At 27.5% G+C, this 22,106-nt stretch overlaps 2 protein-coding genes and 2 long non-coding RNA genes across 6 annotated transcripts; 2 read left to right on the forward strand and 2 right to left on the reverse strand.

Annotated features, from left to right (window-relative positions):
- Window positions 1-104: 104 nt before the first annotated feature.
- Window positions 105-9,177, reverse strand: LOC105149717 (dehydrogenase/reductase SDR family member 7). 2 transcript variants are annotated; one of them, XM_087416600.1, is made up of 8 exons: window positions 9,077-9,177; window positions 4,143-4,304; window positions 3,466-3,618; window positions 2,712-2,818; window positions 1,814-2,053; window positions 1,609-1,728; window positions 1,040-1,206; window positions 105-322 (listed from the first exon to the last, which is right to left on the reverse strand). In XM_087416600.1, exons 2-8 carry the CDS (start codon window positions 4,264-4,266, stop codon window positions 253-255), a joined length of 981 nt encoding a protein of 326 aa, XP_087272726.1. In that variant the 5' UTR covers window positions 4,267-4,304; window positions 9,077-9,177; the 3' UTR covers window positions 105-252. The 2 variants fall into 2 exon arrangements, with proteins under 2 accessions (XP_087272726.1, XP_011060613.1); XM_011062311.2 differs by lacking the exon at window positions 9,077-9,177 and adding an exon at window positions 8,292-9,068.
- Window positions 4,300-5,431, forward strand: LOC105149716 (uncharacterized). The gene is made up of 2 exons (XR_015548427.1): window positions 4,300-4,406; window positions 4,721-5,431. It is a non-coding gene; the product is annotated as an uncharacterized LOC105149716 (long non-coding RNA).
- Window positions 9,178-11,922: 2,745 nt separating the features above from the next.
- Window positions 11,923-20,962, reverse strand: LOC105149715 (phospholipid scramblase 1). Of its 2 annotated transcripts, XM_011062308.2 has the most exons (8): window positions 19,851-20,946; window positions 18,269-18,472; window positions 18,053-18,136; window positions 16,908-17,057; window positions 16,273-16,484; window positions 15,107-15,268; window positions 12,863-13,009; window positions 11,923-12,686 (listed from the first exon to the last, which is right to left on the reverse strand). In XM_011062308.2, the coding sequence occupies exons 2-8, from the start codon at window positions 18,369-18,371 to the stop codon at window positions 12,642-12,644; spliced, it is 903 nt and encodes a 300-aa protein (XP_011060610.1). In that variant the 5' UTR covers window positions 18,372-18,472; window positions 19,851-20,946; the 3' UTR covers window positions 11,923-12,641. The 2 variants fall into 2 exon arrangements, with proteins under 2 accessions (XP_011060610.1, XP_087272730.1); XM_087416604.1 differs by lacking the exon at window positions 15,107-15,268 and having other exon boundaries at window positions 19,851-20,962.
- LOC147906404 (uncharacterized) lies at window positions 16,971-18,171 on the forward strand. Its single transcript, XR_015548428.1, has 2 exons — window positions 16,971-17,111; window positions 18,044-18,171. It is a non-coding gene; the product is annotated as an uncharacterized LOC147906404 (long non-coding RNA).
- Window positions 20,963-22,106: the final 1,144 nt, after the last annotated feature.

Consider the following 22,106-nt stretch of genomic DNA (forward strand, 5'->3'; position numbering starts at 1 on the left):
TTTTCCCTTTTATATTTCCATTCATTTTTACAAGCAACCAAGAAAAGTTTTTACAATTTTTAATTAAGTAACAAATGAGCGATCACTTAATGGATATCAGTTAATCTGTTTACATCTGTTTTATTTTCTTATTATGTTTAATATATACATTATATAAAAATCTTAAAGCGCTTATGTGAAGAATATATTGACAAAACATGACAAAAATATAGTTGCTGTTGACATTAGAATATTCACTGATAATCATGGCGATTAATCCTTTTTGGAGGCATTAGCATCTCGTAGTTTTTGTAGGTATTTCAGACCTAAATTCTTTATAATCCTTTATAAAAAAAACATAAAACAATTAAACGCGATAATATTTAAATTGAACAAAAAATTCGTTTACCTTGTTCAACATTAATGGCTGCGTTCAGCAGAAAATGCAATTTTGCAACTATTATAAAATTCTTTAATATGATTTGTTTATTTAGATCTATGAGGAACTAAAAACAAGAATCAATCAAATTAAAGAATCTTATAATACTTGAAAAATTGATTTTTCTGAACGCAGCCATTACAACCTAGGTAAAGTCTATTTTAGACATTCTGTAATTTTAAATAAAATTCGATTTCGTTTAAATGTGTATTCTCTATATGCATAGTATATACTATGATTCTTATAAATATTTTCCATAAATTGACAAATTTTTCTATCTTGAAAGATAGAATTATCGATAGATTCTATCGTAACGGATTGTCAGTTATAGATCAGTTATATAAGATGAATCTAAGAATTCTATAGAAAAAGAGTAAACGAACTTTTTCTATTTATATCTACTTTTATATATATATATATATATATATATATATATATTCTATATAGAATAACTTTAATCTCAGTTAAATACACATTTATTCTTTATTGTTTTCTAATACTTAGAATTAAAATAAAATAATACTTAGGAAAAAATAAAAAGTAAGTTAAATCGAGATTAAAATTAATCTACATAGTAGAAACTGATATTAACGTACATGATAGAATTATGTAGACACATACCATTTTGCAAAATTCGGAAAACAATAAGTCATGTATACGAGTCGTAACGAAGACGCCGTGGAAATCCACACTTCGTCCAGTTCATTTGCAATCGCGACGCCCATTAAAATTGCACAACGTTCCACGCTGATTTTGTTTTTAGATATGTCCGTTGTTACACCGTAATTCTAAACAAAATCATAAAGTGTGATCAGCAATTAGCAATACATAATATGTATTGCTGTAATGTGATAGTTAATTGTTTAATATTATGTACACATATACAGGTGGTAACAAAATGCTACTTTTCGTGGGCAAGTAAAGTGAGTTAAACTGAATGAAAAGTCTCTTGCAATTATAAATTTTTCCATCATTAATAAAAAATTAATTAATAAAAATCTACAAACGAGTTTATATATATTATTATAACAAAGCGTTTTAGAAAAAAAGGTGTATATAAAATTGTATTTTACACATTTAATATATCTTTCCGTATCACTATCATGCAGTTATGTAATATTTTCATGTCTCATGTCACAAATTTTCTACACAAACATTCGGATATAGATAAGCACTTTTATGACACATACTTCGCCAGATTTCTCCGTGAAACTCTTTGCTAGAAATTCAGTCTGTACTGGACCCGGGCAAACCATTGTCATGCTGATATTATTATCGGGATATTCCAAGAAGAACGGCTTGAAATAACCCTATAAAAATATATAGTAAAGCATTTTAAGTGAAGTTGCGAATAATTTTTTCAACGAAAGAAGATGATATCTTAAAACTATTTACATGTAAGGCATGTTTAGTGCCACAGTACGTCGCCGACATCGGTACGGGTACAATTCCTGCTAAACTCGAGGTATTGACGATTTGACCTTTGCCTATTTTCAAAAAGTGTTTCACTACTATTCTGCTCAAGGACAAGATGGAGAATACATTCAAGTTGAACATTTCTTTATCAACCGCTATCTCGATGTTTTCCCATTTTGCTCTTTGACTACGGCCAGCATTGTTGACGAGTATGTCTAACTAAACGTAGAAACATATCCTTGATGAAATTTTTTCTTAGAATTTTTTCTCTAAATTTCTGAATAATTTTATATAAAATTTCTTAGATTTTTTTTATATTAGGTGTTGGAATTAATTCGTAGCGTTTTACAAGTGATGGGAAGTACTTTCATTAATGTATTTTTTAATGCTCATGTGAAATAAATAACATTCTTTCATTAAAAACGCTACGAATTAATTCCAACACCTAATACAAATTGAAACACTTCAGCAAAAATACTGAAAAATTTCATTTTCATTTGATTAAATTAAATTATTTATTTGATTTTTTTCTCAGTATATGAATTCTAAAATATTTGTATATTTCTAAGATGTCTCATTCTATAATTTCTGATGAAATCTTATAAAATAAGAAATCTTAGAACATTTCAGTATTCATATATACGAAAGATTCTAAGAAAAGATATAGACTTTCTCAGTATTTCTGAAAAGTATTTGTACAAAAATTTTCAGAAAAATTTTCATCACAGAGATAATAAGATTTTCGATTAATATATATCGATAATAAATAATAATAAGAGCGATAAATATAACAGAGGCATGCAATAGAATTTTAATTAAAAGATTGATGATTTTTATTAACACAAAAAATATAGTATGCTAAAATTGCTAAATCTACCTTGCCGAATTTATTGATTACATGTTCGAATGCTTTTTCGTGCAAGTCCAAATCAAGCACATCCATAGGATAAATTTCCACATCATTGTCGGTTAAGTTTCTATTCTCTGCAAAGGAACATTTATGAAAGAAAAGGAATAAAGAATAAACGATTTCAACCTATCAGAAGTCAGATACATCAGAATATACGTTTCTGATAGATTGAAATCGTTTATTCTTTATTCTTAATTCCTTATTCCTTCTATTGTACGCAGGGTCAAAGTGGATAACAATGGGCACGTTCAAGTCAGGGTTGATAAAAACATGTTTTAAAACATGTATTTCAAACAGTTTAAAACACGCTTAATTGATGTTTTTAATATGTTTTACATATGTTTTTTTCTTTTATAGTACTGTAAAGCATATTTGAAGCATTAAAAACATATTTAAGAAAAAAACAATACATTTTATTCTTAAAAAAAACATTAGTCTTTACTAACTCTGGTTCAAGTTGACAAGCGACTAGCCTGCTTGCCGAGCAAATGAGCATAATTGATTGTAGATCCAATCAAGCATATTCAATCGTTCGGTAAGCATACCTAGTCGTCTTGAACTCATCAAATAATAGTGAGTTAACGACACTAACTTAATGTAATTCTATTTAGAATTATCGAAAGAAATCACATCAATTAATTAAAACAGTCGACGAAGATCATTAACATAGCGCGGGAAAGATCTTTTATAGAAGAGTTTGCGAGACGCGAGTCAGTTGTACCTTCCAAACACGTTTTCTTCACTCGTTCTAATTCAGCGACTCTCCGAGCGGACAAGATTAATTTGCAGCCCGCTTTGGCTAACACGTAAGCTAAATGTTCTCCAATACCGGTAGATGCACCTGTTATCCATACTGTCTTGCCTTTCAACGAAGCTATGATAACGAAAATATGTTCGTTTATTTACTCTGAATGATTTATAATTTGTGACAGATTTCAGGAGAACTACTTGTAATAAAAAAATAGACAACAAATTAAATTATACAATAATAATATAATAAAAATTACAATAATTTTTATTATGTTAATATTTATTGTACATTTTTAATTAGAATTAGATTATTGAATAAATAATGATATAAAGATTCTCTTCAGTCCAGTGATACACAAAAATTTATTTAAGAAACAAACAAAACTAACATTCAATTATATATTATCTTTACAGACTATTTTGCATTCCGACAGTTCTTTTTCTATAAATAAAGATAATATTATTGGATGTTTCATGTTTATTTATTTATTAACAAATTGTATGTAAATTTTTATTTACTGGACGGAGGAAAATTTTCATAGATAGACAAATAGACCTGGTATCTATGTGATTTTACTTGTGACTGATGAAAAGTTGACTAAAGAAAATTCTTTGCTATTTTTCAGCATTGTGCAAAAATATACTTACATACAGATTTGCCGTACTTTTCCTTAAAAGCGAGCAGTATGTCGCAATCCAAGAAGGAGGGAAGAATGAGATAGACGGAATAGTAGACTACGAATAAGAGTCCGATAATTACGAATAAATCCATACTTAATTACACTTATCTACGGTGATTTGAAAATACTTCTGCAAACAAAATGTTCACATTGTTATCAAACTTATACATATGAATACTTACACATATGAATACTTATACATATGAATATATACATAATTTTGTTTTCTTATGTAATTATATTTCAGTTTCATAAATTTTTATGCGTTCCTTTTACAATTCTTTTTATGATTTATAAAAAAAATCGGTTTATTTAAAGGTTTGAAAATCTCTTGAACTAAATATTGGATAAGAGAAAGAAATTCTTTTATTTTATTTTAAAATTATAGAATTCTGTGGCCTTTTTATTCATTTTTCCCTAATTTTTTATTTGGTAAATAATTCTTTTTCAAATGAAGAGCAGAAAAAAATTAATGACGTAAATCATATTTTTTATTTTCATTAAAATTAATATAATTTTACAATTTTTACTATTTTTAAAAAACAGGCAACAAAATAACGAGATAGAAACATCTTAATTTCTGAAGAGAAAAATCAGAATTAAATATGGACAAACTGGAGTCATTATTGGATTTACTGGATTTTGAGGACTTAGCAATGAGAGACTGATATTACAACTACTCACGAAGTATAGTCATCAATTACATCACAGGTGCAAACTGAATCTTCGTGACATATTTAATTATCGTAGGGATAATCGTAAGACTAGTTTTCATATAATTATAACCAGGGTTTACGAAAGTAACGCGTTATTTGTAACGGCGTTATAAGTTATTTTTTTTTAGTAACGTTTGAATAATGACATTACATTTTCTTATGAATAACGTTCATGGCAACGCAGTTAAATTTTTGGAATAATGGTAACGATTTCACTAGTTATTTTTATCGTTACTTTATTTCTATTTACGTAATAATTTTAATCATCAGTAGAGCGTATATACAATGAATGCAAAATGTATTCGTACAGAGAAAATATTTTGTAAAAGAACTTTTTTAAAAAATAAATATTATTGAGCGAGAAATGAGTCATCGAATTGAAGTTGAATCAACATCGATGTGATGATTTCAATACCAATATGACTTTGATTCGACGTTTATTTGACCATCATTTCTTGCTGTGTAATTAACAATTTGTTCATAAAAAATATATTAATATGTATTAATTATAGAAGATATATCTGAAAAATAAGCGGAAAAATTGTAATGTTTGATTGCTGAAAAAGTATTTGTACAGTTGAGAAATTTAGCTTTTAAAATCAAGAATATATGCGAAACTCGTTTGTCAATGTAAGAACAGAATGTATTCATTCATTGCATAAAATTGCTAATTAATATTTATTTCCTAAAATAAAACTTTTTTTATAAAAAATTTCCTTATACGAATACTTTTTGCTCTCACTGTACATATACGAATATATATACATATATATATTAGGTGTTGGAATTAATTCGTAGCGTTTTTAATGAAAGAATGTTATTTATTTCACATGAGCATTAAAAAATACATTAATGAAAGTACTTCCCATCACTTGTAAAACGCTACGAATTAATTCCAACACCTAATATATATATATATATATATGTATACATCTTCTTGATGCTTCCATGGGTGCTTTCTATATAACTAATCTGTGCTTCGCGGGTTTTCTTCATGTCTTGGTCCATTCTTGATGTACCAACGTTTCGTGGGCCTTGCAGTCCACTTCATCAGGGCGAGGAGCAGCCTGATACTCATCGTATCAGGCTGCTCCTCGCCCTGATGAAGTGGACTGCAAGGCCCACGAAACGTTGGTACATCAAGAATGGACCAAGACATGAAGAAAACCCGCGAAGCACAGATTAGTTATAATATGTATACATATTTATTAATTTTTTTAGTTTTTTCTTCTACTAAATATAAATCTTTCTTTTTTGTAGTTACTACAAAAATCTGCATGGAATAGTGTTTTTCATTGGCAGAATTAATGAGCATTCAGTGTCACTTTAAAGCCGCTGTAAAGCCAATCAACGCAAAGATGTATGGTTAATAAAAATATAGAAATGAGTTAAACTGCAAAGTCCTCAGTACATTTTATCATATTATTTGATAAAATATACTTTAGATATTTTATCCTCTCAGCTATCTCATTTTTACATTTAGATTAGAGTTGTGTACAACGGCTTTAATGTGCTCAAGTTCTGACATTGAAAAATGCTATGTAATACAATATTCTATTAGTATCAAGAAAAAAAAATAACGAAAAAGTAACGACTCGTTACATTTTGAGTGACGGTAACGAGTTATTTTTAGATAACGTTGCAAATCTTGATTATAATCGATAATTAAGCTGATAGTAAGGCATTATGCTAGATAGAGTTCCTCAAATCCGAGCAATTGTAAAATAACTGCAAGTTGAAAAATTCCTTTTTGAGAAAAAATAGAGTGAGCTTCATTCAATCTGTAATCGAAAACAAGGAAGCAACGAATTTAATCTGAAGGCTGACTTTTAAAAAGAATATATTTTTTTTAAAAAGTATACTTTTAAAAAAATATATAAATACTTTTTTTAAAAAGAATATTATTATTGTTTTAAAAAAGGTAGATATCAAATTGGATCGTGATGTAATTCGTAAAAAAGATAAATCCCAGACAGAACAGAATATTGATGGTAAATATTTATTCTTACTTATTTTTTTTATATGTATAAATATTTTAAGAAATATGTATAAAATATTTATACATATAAATATTTTATACATATTTCTTATAATATTTATAATAAATATAAATAAATATTTCTAATAAGTATTTTTTATTTGTATTATAATATTTTATTTATTAAATTTATTTTTCATAACATTTACAATAAATATTTCAGAATATTTATAATACATATTTATGATGCATGTAATCATAAATATTTACAAAATATTTAAAACAAGTCTTATAAATATTTACAAATATTTTGTGAATATTTTATTAATATTGTTGTATGGGAAAAAATGATGTCTGGGATTTTAAAAAAAGTCTTATTGTTATTAAACTTTTTTCAGTAAAACCGGTTTCAGTTATTCCGTACATAAGTTCGAGTAGTGCTGTGTGACAGATTATACGGCGGCATGATCGGCAAACGTGACAATACCTATATTTATTTATTTTTCATTTTCTATATCTCAAATACGTAACTTATTTTTTAATTCTCCTTCGATATTTAAGATCATGTGATAAAAAAATTATGTCAATAAAGGTTATCGTGACACACGCTGCTCGTTAATATCTCTTTTTTTTTCTTTCAGATTCAAGAGAACTTTTAAATCAAAAGCAGAACTCAAATACATTACTGTATTTTTTTCTTTTTATTTCTAAACAAAGATTCCATTCATTGTAGAGACCCTCTAATTAAAAGAAAAAGATTAAAGAATTGCGACATGAAACGATTTGAGTCGACTTTTGTATGCAGAGTAGAAGTTTTAACAAAATCGATAACAGAGAGAGAAATATATTAGTAATCTTTAACCTTACGCGGCGTACATTTAATTATACATATTATACATATTAAATATTAAGATAATATTAATTATCAAGATAATTTAATTGTTACACATCTTTTTAGATAAAATAATTTTGAGAAATATACATCTTTTTATTCTTTGTTAATGAATTAACGTTTATTTTCTTAAAAAAATAAGATTTTTCTTTAAGTATCTGCTTTTTGCATTCACTAATGTCTGTAAGTCTTGTGTTTTTAAACATCGTTTTGTTATAAGATTACAATACAAATGCAAACTTATAAAAATTGCATTGATCTAACTGTCAATAATTCATTTGCAATTATAATGAACGCAGTCGTAGAAAGATCACATATAGAAATGCGTATTATTATCAAGTGCTTCAACATGGAGAGAAAAGGACAGGAGACGAATTATTTATAAACCACATACAGATAAATTGTATCATATGAAGAAATGATAAAAAATTATCGTCATATCGTCGCATGAATTTTCGAATAAATGTTTGCCTTGTTAGTTTTAGTGATATTTTGCCATAATAAAGAATAGCTAAAGGAAATCCAACGTACAAAGAAAGAAAAGGAGTCGATCATTTTCAATGTTGTTATCCTCTTCTTCTTTTGGTTAATAACTCCCGCCTCCCGAAATAATAAACGGAAGTCGATACGGTCAGATCACGTCTTAATGAGATATAAAACAAAAAAAAACAAAAAAACGCAAAAATGGCGAAGCCTTCACGGACACCGGGCTTGCGTCTATGGCATCGTCACGCCGCACGGACGTGCGTTAAGATGACTGAACGGGTTATCCAAAATCACGAGATGGCTACGAAAAGTTCAATGCTAAGTCAAAGTCGGCAACACTTTCAAAAATATGTAAATTTGTAATACTCGAGCCGAAACGCGTCCACCACAGTCGAGTGGTTCTTCAGAACTGATATTGTTACACTCGAAAGGAAAATAATAAAGAAGAAACATTAAATTGAAACCACAGAACACGCAAATTAGAGATCGTTTTCATTATGAAATCGCATAATGTGAAACAAAGTACACCGGTTGTGATGAAGCAAAGTGCACTGTCGTTACGTGCTCGCTTTTAAACTCCGTCCGAAGAACTCCAGAAAAAGAAATCGTGTCTGCCTGTGGAACTTGTTCTTCGCGTGAGAATGACCTTGACTCTAACAAAATCGATACGCCAGAATCGAAAATGCCACTTATGCGGTGAGTAATAAAAATAATATGCAAAATACGAAAGTCTAAAAGAGTAACATAAACTCAATGCGCGTTCGAAATAGGTCACATATTCCAAAAATGATGACGTGTAACAACACGTCCGATCACGTCGGTAGACTCACCTAGCTGCTTGGGAACTAATGATGTGAACTCCAAGAGGGTATAAGAAGATACATATACTACTACAATAAGTCTATATTCGTGAATTTGCGCATGCGTTGTATGTCTATGCCCTCTTCATGCTATTAACCGTGCTGCAAGCGAGTGTGGAGTTAGCATCACTGTGGAACTCCAAAAGACTTTGGGCCCCCGATCACGCAGAGATGTAAGGAGAGGACAATCTGAATGCTCGAGGAATGTGTCGAGAATAAACGAATAACTTCAAAATATATAGATACGAACCCGTTCCAAATGCATTGAAGAAAAGAATGATTTAAAGTTCATTAAAATTTGTGCAAATTTTCATAAACTTTAAATCTGACTTGGATAATCTCTAATTTTTACTAATAGATTACAGGAAATAGAATCTAATTTTATTTTTAAATAAATTATTCAATTCTATATAGTAATTTTATGCGTAGTGCATTTTGATATATATATTTTAATATTCATTTTGTGTGTGTTTATATGTTGTTGTATTTGTAATTTGTTATTACATTTATTGTATATGTTATATATATTTACGTACATTTATAAAATATCTACAATATTATACATAATATTGTATATATTGTATATATTGTATATATTGTATATATTGTATATATTGTATATATTGTATATTTTGTATATTGTACACATATTTTAATATTATATATTCTTTTTTCTTTCTTCAAATATTTCACTGCATGTAAAATTGCATGTTTTAGTCAGATTCTATTCAGAACGATTACAAAATACTATAATTATTCCGAATAGAAAATTGAAGTGAACGTTATAAATCATAAAACATCTTTTAGACATAAACATATTTACGAATATATAGATAAACGACTATCCGCATTAATAATATATATATATATATATATATATATGTATATATATGTATATGTATATGTATATGTATATGTATATATATATGTATATATATATATATATATATATATATATATATATATAAATTAATTCGCTTATCAACGTTTATGATTCATTTCAAATAATTGATAATACGTATTAGTTATTTGAAATGAATCGCGTAAACGTTGAAGCGAATTAATTTATAGAGGAAAGGTTCTTATTATGAGATACTGAGTTTATTTTAGGTAAATGCTAGAAATCTATGTGCAGAATAAAAAAAATAATAGGTCATTTTGAAGGGAATTTAATAAGCTTTAAGATAATGTTATGTAAAATTTAATTCAAATTTTATTTTTTTTATAAATTAAAGAAATATGAAAAGTGAGCAAATCGCAAAGTCAAAAAATTGTACTCCTAATATGAGATGTCCCAAGAAATCGATAATAAAACGCAAAGTACATCAATATTGCAATTAAAAAAAACTTTATTTAATGTTTCTAAAATACAAATAAACAGCCAGTGCAAAATGAATATGCATTGTACCTAGCTGACTCATCTTCAGATAATTGGAACCAAGCATCGCAGAAATAGGCACTCGATGTTTATTTCGATTGTCCTTTTTAATATTGTACAATAACATTTATACTTCAGCAACAATTTTTACTACGACATAAGAGCATAGATTATTTCATATTATATTAGAAATATGCTGGGTATCTCATATTATGATTTTCACGCCTTTCGATTTTACAATCATCAAATCTAATTTCTGTAATTAAGCAATTCAACATATGACGTATTTTTCTATTAATACGATCTTACTTTATCATCACATGAAGAATTTTTATTGCCAAATAATATTATATTTATTTATTAAATAATAAACAAGATTTAAAAGCTCATCTCAAAACTTGAAGACATCCAAATTCTAAAATCTTTTTTTGCAACGATTACAGGCGATCTAATAATGAATTTTCCACTAGTTTTCAATCTAAGAACGATAAATTTATGGTGGAACCAATAGATAGCGTTCATTAGTTTAGCGAAAACACTGCTATTTCATATTAGGCACCTATCTCATAATAGAGGGTTTTCCTCTATATATATACATATACAGGGTGTCCCGAAATTTTTTGCGAATCGCTTTTGTATAGATAGAGCAGATTAAACTAAATCAAAAAGTCCTCTACTATTTTGCAATTTTCGCAATAATTAACAAGATGTTATTATTAAAAATTATAAATATTGGTTTTGAATAATTTTTTACTCAAATACTATCAACTTTATAGAAAAGCTGCAAGAGACAAAAATCATTTATTTTCGTTTCATAAAGTTCTGAGAATTTTTTCAGAATATTTTAGAATTTTTTAATACCGTATTGTCTCATGTAAAAATAAGAAAATGCACTAAAAAGTTGATTAAAAATTCCGAAAAAATTCTTAGAGTTGAATTTATGAAAAGAAATTAAATGATTTTTGTTTCTTTTGACTCAATCCGCTCTATCTACACAAAAACGATTGACAAAAACTTTTGAGACACTCTGTATATAATAATTAACACTAATGCGGATAATTTGATAGTCGTTTATCCATATATTGTGAATAAGTCTAAAAGATGTTTTATAATTTATAACGTTCACTTCAATTTTCGCATATAATACAATAGAAAGAAAACTAGTAATTCGCTTTCTTACGGATATTAATTTATTATTATCTCTATGATATAATTTCTTAATAATATACATACAATTTTTATCTTGTGTGCACGCATATACACATACACATAAAGATAAAATATAGATCACCTGAAAATAATAAAAATACGAACATCTTCAATCTTTTATATTGTTCAACATTTTATATTGTATAAATCACAATGTCTTTGAACGATTGAGTTATGAAAAAGTGATATCATTTTCAAGATTTTGCTTCGGAGCTCGAAAAATCGTATATTTTGCGTTCTATTTTATTTTATTTTATTTTATTTTATTTTTTTACATAAAAGAACGGTTTTATTGAAATATCTAAAATTTAGCTAGATACAGATATAAAAATAATTTTGTTGGATCATCAAAATAATTATGTAAGTTAAACTGATTTAGAACGTCAAAAATTTTGCAGCACTCTAATTATCTTGAAATTTCTACGTAATTACTATTTTAATGGCTCAACACATTTTTTTCAGATCTATATCTAGATTAAAAAATTTTTTAATATCTCAACAAACTCATTCTTTTCATGTAGAAATCTTAAAAATGCTACATATTTATACCTTGCACTTTTGCAGTGAGTATTTATCGTATTAAATTGCAATATTAAAAGCGATGAGAATTATGTTATTTGATAATACAATCCGATTGTCACCTACATAAAGTCACCTATCTAAGTAAAATAACAAATCATTATGATTTCAAAATAATGTTAAAATGACTCCAAAATGATCATTACAAATCATTTTTCAATCATTTCTGATTCATTTTAACGTCATTTTGACGTTGTCATGACTTATTCTGCTTGGGTAAGTTTACGTAAATTGTAATGTAAGATTGCATAAGTTGTATTTCTTAAAAGATATATCAGTTTTGTAAAATCCATAGTTTATGCCGGTACTATATAATAGAACAAATAGAAGCAATAATTTTAAAAGTCGCAAATTATTCATAATCAGTGTCTATCTTCTGGAAGCTCTTCTTATTCGATGAAAGTACAGGTATTCCTGAAACATAAAAATATATTCTTGTACATAAAAATATAATTATATAAATAAATTATATTTAATTGTAAATTTATGTTACATATACATGTATAAGATGTGTATGAGGATTTTGACTTGAACTTGTTCAATAAAGAAATCAAGTATTGTCAGAATAAAATTAAAAAGTGATCGCTCACTATTAAGAACGACGCGCCGAGGAGCAGGCTTTTCAATCTCACGTCTGTATCTACTGGAAATGTGAGAAGCAGGATGTAGTCGACTGCAAAGTGATCCCATTGATGTATTAGTGATGCGACTTGGCGAGATCCATCCAATGATACGATCTAAAAAGGAAGAAATAGATGAAGTAGAGTAATTAAAATTAACATAAAAGTATGTTATTAAATTTTATTATATTATACATATAATATATACACATATATAATTATTATATATGTTATTATACATTATTACATAAATATTAATGTAATGTGTTTTTAACAATAAATACGTTGAGAGAAAAAGTTGCAACTTTTTACTGTAATTACATGATAAAATAATTATGATTAGATTCATTTTTATAATTATTATTGCTATAATATCTGCGATAATAACTTTACATTTATAATTTTACTATGAAAAAATTGTTGAAGCTCCATATTATGATAATTTTAAATTAAATTATTAAATTACTAAAATATTAAATTATTTTGAATATTAAAAAATATAGTAAAATGTCAAGAGATGAATGATAAATAAGAAAATAATATAACTTTAATAGCATTTAAAATAATTTTTACGTAGTAAATGCAATCGCAATTATATAACTACCTTCTTAACATATGCTTACTATTTATGAGGTAATAAAAGTAAAAGATATGCAAGAGAAAAAAAAAAAAAATTACATAATCGCATTTATCATTACAGGCTGCATATCATTACTTGCTTTCCAGCAAGAAACATAAATAACACAGTTTGACACAGTAAACTCGGAGGTAGCATAGCTTTAAAATTTCGAGAAGATAAAGTTTCGCCATTCAGCTTATGTAATCATTTATATTATTTCTGAAGAGGATTCAATCACGCAGTCGAAATATGTCAAATGCAAGTTATTAACGTACGAGGTAAAATGACTACTTTATGTACAACTGAAAATATATGTATTGTTTTACGCAATAAGTTCTGCGGTTGGCTCACACATATGTATTTCTATACTCTATACTTTTTAACATAGTGAATCATTACATCTTTGTTGTTTTCCTGTGTTGCAAATTCTTACAAGAAAAATTCTTGTGAGATCTTCTAAGAAAATTTTCACATACAAATTTCGGACAGGAACATACAAGATTTGTAAATAAATCAAGAATCTTGCATGAATCTCATATCCATATTACATGAAATCTTATAAACATGTTATTTGACTCTTACACGCATGTTACGTGAATCTTGCAAAAATATAACTGGAGTGTCATTATGAAAATATTACAAGAATATTATTAGAATATTTTGTGTGATTTGTTGCTCGTGTCGGTAAATAAAATGGAATGAGACAAGCAAAGATCATTGAATGGATTTATAAAAGAATTCATTTTGTGGCTAAAAATTAATTTATTTATTTTTCAAGTTGGTGCAGGAATCTGGCATGAATCGTAGACGATGATTTATATTACAATGAAAAGATTTTAATTGTTTAGCCTTAATAACATACTCTTAAGAAATAACTTTTTTACATGATCACTTCAAAGTAATATCGATCATCCCAATAAATGAAATAGAATTATTGAATGAACAGAAACTGGATTGAATATATAAAATAAAAAAGAATTAAGAAAAATTTATGTATAAATTATATAAGATTCTTATATGATCATGTACGTTTATTTAGTAATCTTGATTGATCACATACAACTTTTTTAAGATCTGGTACAAAAAACTTACAAGGATTTTCAACAGGGTTGCCAATGTTAAACAAATTCAGATTATTACTGTATTGCACTTGTGTCTCTTGTTGATAAAAACAATAGTTATAATTATTATAATGCAATTGAAGTAATTATCATTTGCACGATTAAAATAATTATAAATTAATTTCAATATATAGTTAGAATAAAAAATATTTATAATTATAGTAAAATAACATAATTAAAAATTATGATAATGGTAATCATTTTTCTCAGTGTAGTATTAATACTATTAATATAATAGCTTCTAATAATAATAATAATAATAATAATAATAGTGATAATAATAATCAATTAATAGTAAATATAAATCGAATAAAAATAAATAAAAAATATTGTCGGACAAAAAGTAACAACAGTTGTGTGCAACTCAAGTCTCGTTTTCAGTCCTACGTTTTACACTATTTGCGATAAATCTGATCGATTATTCGATACTTTTTGTGCGACATTAACGTATTCCACATGGATGATCCCATTCACCTGGAATTGCGCTTCCTTGAACATGCAACAGTCGCAAGTGAAGGGTCCATATATGTTGCAGAGAGGCTCCTGGACCGCGTTGTACACGGTGAAACTTGGACCTATCGGGGAAAAGTTCTTCTCCACGCTACCGATAAGATTCGCGCTTTCAACTGTAATTCTCTGGAGAAAAATGAACGGATCAAGCGAGAAAATAGAAATGTTCGTCATTTTGCTTTAAGATCTGATAATCGAGGATTAAACCTGCTGTTCCGTTCGCATCCCACACGGAATTTGATACGGTTTCGTTATATATAAATATTTTTTTGTAAAGTTTTCAAATCATTGAGGAAGCTTCGAGATAATTTAACAGTTTTATTTTGCTCCTAGTAAATTATTATTAAATTGAAATATATAATTGAATTTTCTCTCTTTTTGACTGATACAAAAAAAATTTCTATTTTATATTTTAAATGTTAAAATATCTAATAAGGTCAAAAATTCGTTTCTAATTTACAGGAGTTACAGAAAATTTCATAGAGAAAATTATTCTGTTTTAATAAGAAAAATGGGTTTCTCGAACCGAACGGCAGGATTAATAATTTGATTGAACACACTGAAGTCAATTTATCGCGACGATATATCTTCCTTTGTGAAACAAAACATAACACAAGAAACATTTCAATTTCAGAGAAAGTCAAAATGATGATTTTTTGTTACAAAATGTAACTGTTCATTGACGTTAAGAATCAAAATTGAATAATTTTGATTTTTGTTGGCTTTTATGTGTTTCTTGAACTGTCTCAAGCAGAACAGTAAGTCACGATAACGTCAAAATAACATTAAAATGAATCGAAAATGATTGAAAAATGACTTTTAATGATCATTTTAGCATCATTTCATATCACAATGACTTATTGTTTTACTTGGGATCAGATTATCAATGAATCATCAGACACTTTTTTCCTTTTGAAACATCAAAACACATTTTTTAAACTCTGAAAAAATTATTAAGACGATTGTGTTGCCTGCACGTCTAAAATTATATGCAAAATATAAATATATAACATAAATCAGCGTAAGAAAGAAGATTTGCGATACGCCGATAATTAAGATGTCAAACTTTCTGTAATTAAATCCGGTATCATTGCAGGAATGCGTACTACAGTACGCCTTCGTCGACTTACCTGTCGAGAGCACGGCACGTGCAACAAGCTGGGATCCTTTCGGATGATGAAGGCGGTTTCGCCACACTGATCCAGAACGTTCAACACGAATCCTTTGTACCAGCCGCACAATCGCGATTCCGTTTCCATCCTGGATTCCATAGCAAGAAACAGTGTTTCCGCGCGTGGCACTTTCACCCTGTACTGAATACCCTTATCCAGTCTGCCGAGTACTGCCAAGTATTTCGCGCAAAAATCGCGTACATCTCTATTATATTTTTTATTCGTACATAATGCAATTGTATTATCTATTACGTCATTTAATATTGATAAAATTTCAAGTAGAATTAAATTACATTTTTTAATAATTTGTAAATAAAACTTAATATTAGTAAAAAATAAATATAATTATATGATTTAACTATAATTAATAATTATTTGTTAACATTAAATAATATAAAATATCTAAACAATATTAAATAAATATGCATATTTTTCTTGATAATAAGGAATTTACGTATATTTGACGTATTATATATTAAAATTATTTTATTCAATTATATATCAGTTATTTAAATTTATTATAATTATCTCCTTGCTTCGCTCTATTTTTTTTTTAGAGCAAAAAGTTGGCGCATCGTGCGCTAAATACGTACGAGTACTCAAATCAATAACCTGCTGAATTTCCAACTGCTCAACGCCGTCCAAGAACTGTGTACCGGTGATCGCGTTTAAGTGCGACCTAGGTGTCGAGATCCAGTCGAGAGTGCTGATAGGAATTGGCCTACGGAATCGACTCTCACCTTCTACAAATGTGATAATTAGTAAGGACAAAGGTGGCTGCGAATCTTATTGAATACGTGAGTACTCGTTATCAAGATCGTTTTCATCGCATTACACAATCAATTAAAGACTAGTTATTTATAATTGTACACAAATATATGTATGTATATATAATAAATGTATTTAATATTTAATATGTATATAAATTAATTTAATATATTGAATATTTTATACATATATTAAGTTTAATTATTATATATATTTATATATCAAATATATCAATTTGATATTTTTGTATATTTTTTTTTGTTTATTTTATATGTATATATATATATATATATGATTAGCCTATTGTAATTTTTATTTATTTTTTCGAGCAATTGTTTAAAAATTTTTTCCATGGAAATGAAAAAAAATTATATATGCATGTTCTTGGAAATTGTCATAGAGAATATAATCGGAATAATAGTTTTATACATTAAATATTTTAATAACAAATTGAAAAATTATTAACTTACTACCTCAATAACTAAGGAAAATTGTTTTTGCTGTGAAGCAACAATTGTATTACATGAAAAAAAAAGAAAAACGTTTATATAACGCATTGCGCAGTTTTCTTTGTTTAGATTTATTTTTTTTAATATATTAGTAATTCAATTAATTAATTTAAATAAATAAATTAATAATTAATTTAAAATAAATTAATAATTTAAATAAATTATCATAATTTAATTTTCTGTTTTTATTTACGCAACGCACAAAAAAGAAGAGACAAATTACATTTTATCGCGGTCGTTAATGACATCGTTCTAATTAAGGAATACACAAAGTCAACAAAAAATTAAAACGATTTTATTTTTATTTTTAATATTAATAAGTCAAATTTCGTAACAGAAAATTTATTTTGACTTTCATGACGTCAAAAGAAAATCATTTTGATTTTCTCTTGATTTTAATGTGCTCCTTGGAGTTTCATTATTAATTAATGGGTTTCATTATTAATTAATAGTCTATTCACCTCCCGGTTGGATTGTGATGGGATTCGCGTGAATGATCGGAACGTTTTCCTGCAGCTCCATCGTCTGCGTCGCCGCGCTCGTCGCTGGCGGACCCAAAAAAGGAATAAAAAGAGAAAAATGATGAACCATTTATGATTGATTCTGAAAAAAAAATTGCGCAAGAAAAAAGAAATGTCCTCCGCGCGATAAAACATTGCGATATCTTTATCTGATACCGGTCGCTTGCGATTGTTGCTCGCCGTTGTTCGCCGACGTGTCGTTGAGCTGCTGCGCGTAACTCCGCTCCGCCATCGGATCCGCTTCCGTGTACCGCATCATCGTGGAGTGAAGAAGATCTAGTTTACCGTTTCCGATGAGCAAAGAAGAGGGATGATCACAAAAACAGTCGAGATAGAGAGAGAAAGGTCTGATATCTTCACCTGCGATTTTTTTCACCCTTACAGAAATCCAATTTACTGGCCAATTGAATATACTGGAAGATATCCAAGGAATACAAAGGCCAACAAAAAATTGAAATGACTTTATTTCTTAATGTCAATAAACACTTTAATATCAAGTAGAACAACAAGTCATTATGATGTCAAAATGATTTCAAAATGATCATTAAAAGTCATTTTTTAATCATTTTCGATTCATTTTAATATCATTTTGATGTTATTGTGATTTGCTGTTCTGTTTGGGTAAATTTTGTAACAAATAATCAATCATTATTTTGATTTTTATGATGTCATAATAAAGTCATTTTGGCTTTTTCTTGACTTAGATAGTGATTGATTTTTATTTTGAATATTGAAAGCACTGTTGATATTCTCTAAATGGAACATAATAATATCAGAATTATAAAAAGAATTTATAATATAATGATGTTGTATGATACACTTCTCTGATAGAAAATTTTTTTGCGTGAATATATATAAATATATACAAAGATGCATAAATATACATATAATTATATATAAAATATGTCCACGTACATATTCATACATCTCTCTTTCTTTTGTAAAATTACCTTTTAGTGTAATAAAAATAATAATAATGATCACAGAAATATCAAAAATAATTAAAGGGATAATTTTCTCATTGTTTGTTTTAGAAAAAATCAAGTTCGAAGAAATGTAAAAAAAAATTACTCATACACAATTATGTATAATTTTATATATAAGGAATTTTTTTACATTTCTCCAAACTTGATTTTTTCTAAAACGAATAGTGTGAAAACTATTCTTTTAATTATTTGTAATGTTTTCACATTGTTATTATTACTTCTATTACATTAAAAAGTCTTTTACAAAAGAAAGAAAGATGAATGAACATGTATAGACATATTTCATATTATGTATATATATATATATATATATATATATATATATATTATATATTATAGGGATATAGATATATATATATATATATTAATATAGTTATATGAATATTCATACATATTAATGTTTATACATGTTTATACATATTTTTACATATTTATGAAAAATTTTTTATTTCTAATAATGATTTTGTAATGAATATTCTTGACATATTAATGACTTTTATGTGATTTTTTAGTAAAAAAGTCCCATAAAAATCATTGTCATGTCAAGTCATTCATCAAGTCAAAATCATAATCGAGAATGTATTTTACGATATTATCACGATTTTTTCTAAAGTAATTTTAATTTTATTTTATCTTGATTTTATTACGTTATTGTTCTAGTTAAGTTAATTCTTTTAACTATTGAATTTTAAGTATTGAAAGTACTGAAACGCCAATGCTTCTAATATTCAAAATAAGTACTTAATTATTACCTTCCAGTATCAAATTTCTATAAGGATGACACTTGCTCGGTTAAATAAGGAGATTTGTTCTGAGGGCGATTGACGAACCCGCGTTAACCACCGAGGAAAGACTGTCCGATCATTCGTACTTGAATTTTTATCTGTCTATCTTCTCTCGGTATCGTCCGACAATTTTATCGTTTATCTTGCGGATAAGTGATATCGCGATATAGTTATCGATAATATTCGTAACAAAAGCGCTGATCTAAACGCAAAGATTGCGCCATTGACGGACGCTCGCAAAATACAGAATTTGACATTTTTTTGAAAAAATGATTTTATTTTGATTCTTAACAAGTCAAGACAATAGTCAAATTTGGTTCAAATAAAGAACTATCTAGATATAATTCTTATTCTAGATATACTATTCTAGATATACATCTTAATGTCTTGTTTCGTGAAGAAGTATAATTTTAATCGAATGCAGCTGCAAGGAAACTATATTATAAATCTCTGAGTCGAAAATAGTGTAATGCATTTATGCATGCGTATACAGGATGTAAATTCTGAAATATAGTAAATTATGAAATAATCTTCGTATTATTCTCGCTATAAAAGGTTTCCGCGCGATTGCTGTCGAAGAATTATGCACTGGCAGACAGCGCATTCCAATGACCGGGCAATTCCGCGACGATGATCAATATTTCCTGAATGAAATTCCGAAAACGCCTTTCTTCGCTCTCCTAACTTTTCACGGATTAATTAATGTAAATTAATTAATGAACCAAGTATAGAACTACAAGTCATTATAATATCAAAGTGATGTCAAAATGACTCCAAAATGATCATTAAAAATCATTTTTCAATCATTTTCAATTCATTTTAATGCCATTTTAACATTATTGTGACTTTTTATTCTGCTTGGATATGTAGTCTCTCTTTCTGTTCTATTACGATTAATTTTGTAAAACGAATCATACGTCCCATTTGCGTCATGTATATCCCATTTGCGTTGTATTTCTATTCTTGGATCTCACGCGACATACAATATTTATTGCTAGAGGAAGGTTTTCGATATTTATTATACTGATAATTGCATGGTTAAATAATTAGGATTTTCATAGTTATGATTATTACAATATTAGTAGTAATATACACATTATATAAAAGTATATTACATATATAATATTTTTATTATTTATAAAAATAATTACATTATTACCAATATAACTAATAAAACTAAGTTTTATAGTTCTATTATTACTCTTGAAAACAATTATAAAGTTATAGTAGTTTTGCAGGACAACCAGATATATATATATATATATATATATATATATATATTTTTTTTTTGTTATATATAAAACTGTAAATACAATTATTATTATTATTAACATACTATAACTACAATAATACTACAATAATACAATAAAACATTTTTAATGCCAATTATATATTTTTTCTTAGTATAATTCTTTCACAATTATTTTATCGTACAATTCTAATCACAAATACCAAAAAATTTTTTTTCAGCGATGATATACGTTCAGCGAAAATATATTTTTATGAAAATATTATAATAAATATATTTTATGAAATATTATAAATGTGAGAAATGCGGCCGTCACACTGCAAATGCTGTGATGACGAAGCTCGTGCACTACGCACATGAAAAAAACACGACGTAATAAAAACATGGAAGACAAAGTCTCGACTTTCATTTGCCCATAAAATGGTCTCGCGTAATTTTTAACCATGATGGACCTCTGTAGAGTCTCGGGTTGTGCTCAAGGATTAAATAGATGTTATGTCACCTATTACAATTTTTCTCCTGCAGCTTTTCTTACTCGAGAGAACCTGAGATGACCCAGGCTCAATGCTCGCGGCGATCCACACTAATTAAACTCTTCGGTATTTATTTATACATTCGGATTTATACATTGCGATTGATTAATTTTTTATTTATTTCTAATCGCAATCTCGATCTTCTGCATGATCCTAATTGTTAATCAGATTATCTTCTTGATGCTTCCATGGGTGCTTTCTATATAACTAATCTGTGCTTCGCGAGTTTTCTCCATGTCTTGGTCCATTCTTGATGTGCCAACGTTTCGTGCAAGGCCCACGAAACGTTGGCACATCAAGAATGGACCAAGACATGGAGAAAACCCGCGAAGTACAGATTAGTTATGTTAATCAGATTGTTAATCAGAAAATCTTAATCTTAATTCAATTAAGAGAAAGAATTCTATTTTTGGTCAAATAGATATTGCTGCTCCTGAAGTA

This window comes from Acromyrmex echinatior, unplaced genomic scaffold (genome assembly GCF_024713525.1).
Source record: "Acromyrmex echinatior isolate Ae372 unplaced genomic scaffold, ASM2471352v2 Scaffold42, whole genome shotgun sequence".
Taxonomy (NCBI): domain Eukaryota; kingdom Metazoa; phylum Arthropoda; class Insecta; order Hymenoptera; family Formicidae; genus Acromyrmex; species Acromyrmex echinatior.

Coding starts and splice junctions, on each gene's coding strand:
- LOC105149717 (XM_087416600.1), bottom strand. CDS start 4,266: ATGGATTTATTCGTAATTATCGGACTCTTATTCGTAGTCTACTATTCC. Junction 2,054..2,711: donor TAATCAATAAATTCGGCAAG/GTAGATTTAGCA, acceptor TTCTACGTTTAG/TTAGACATACTCGTCAACAA. Junction 1,207..1,608: donor TCACGGAGAAATCTGGCGAA/GTATGTGTCATA, acceptor GATTTTGTTTAG/AATTACGGTGTAACAACGGA.
- LOC105149715 (XM_011062308.2), bottom strand. CDS start 18,371: ATGATGCGGTACACGGAAGCGGATCCGATGGCGGAGCGGAGTTACGCG. Junction 13,010..15,106: donor TCAAGGAAGCGCAATTCCAG/GTGAATGGGATC, acceptor CTTCCTTTTTAG/ATCGTATCATTGGATGGATC. Junction 12,687..12,862: donor TCGGCGCGTCGTTCTTAATA/GTGAGCGATCAC, acceptor TTTATGTTTCAG/GAATACCTGTACTTTCATCG.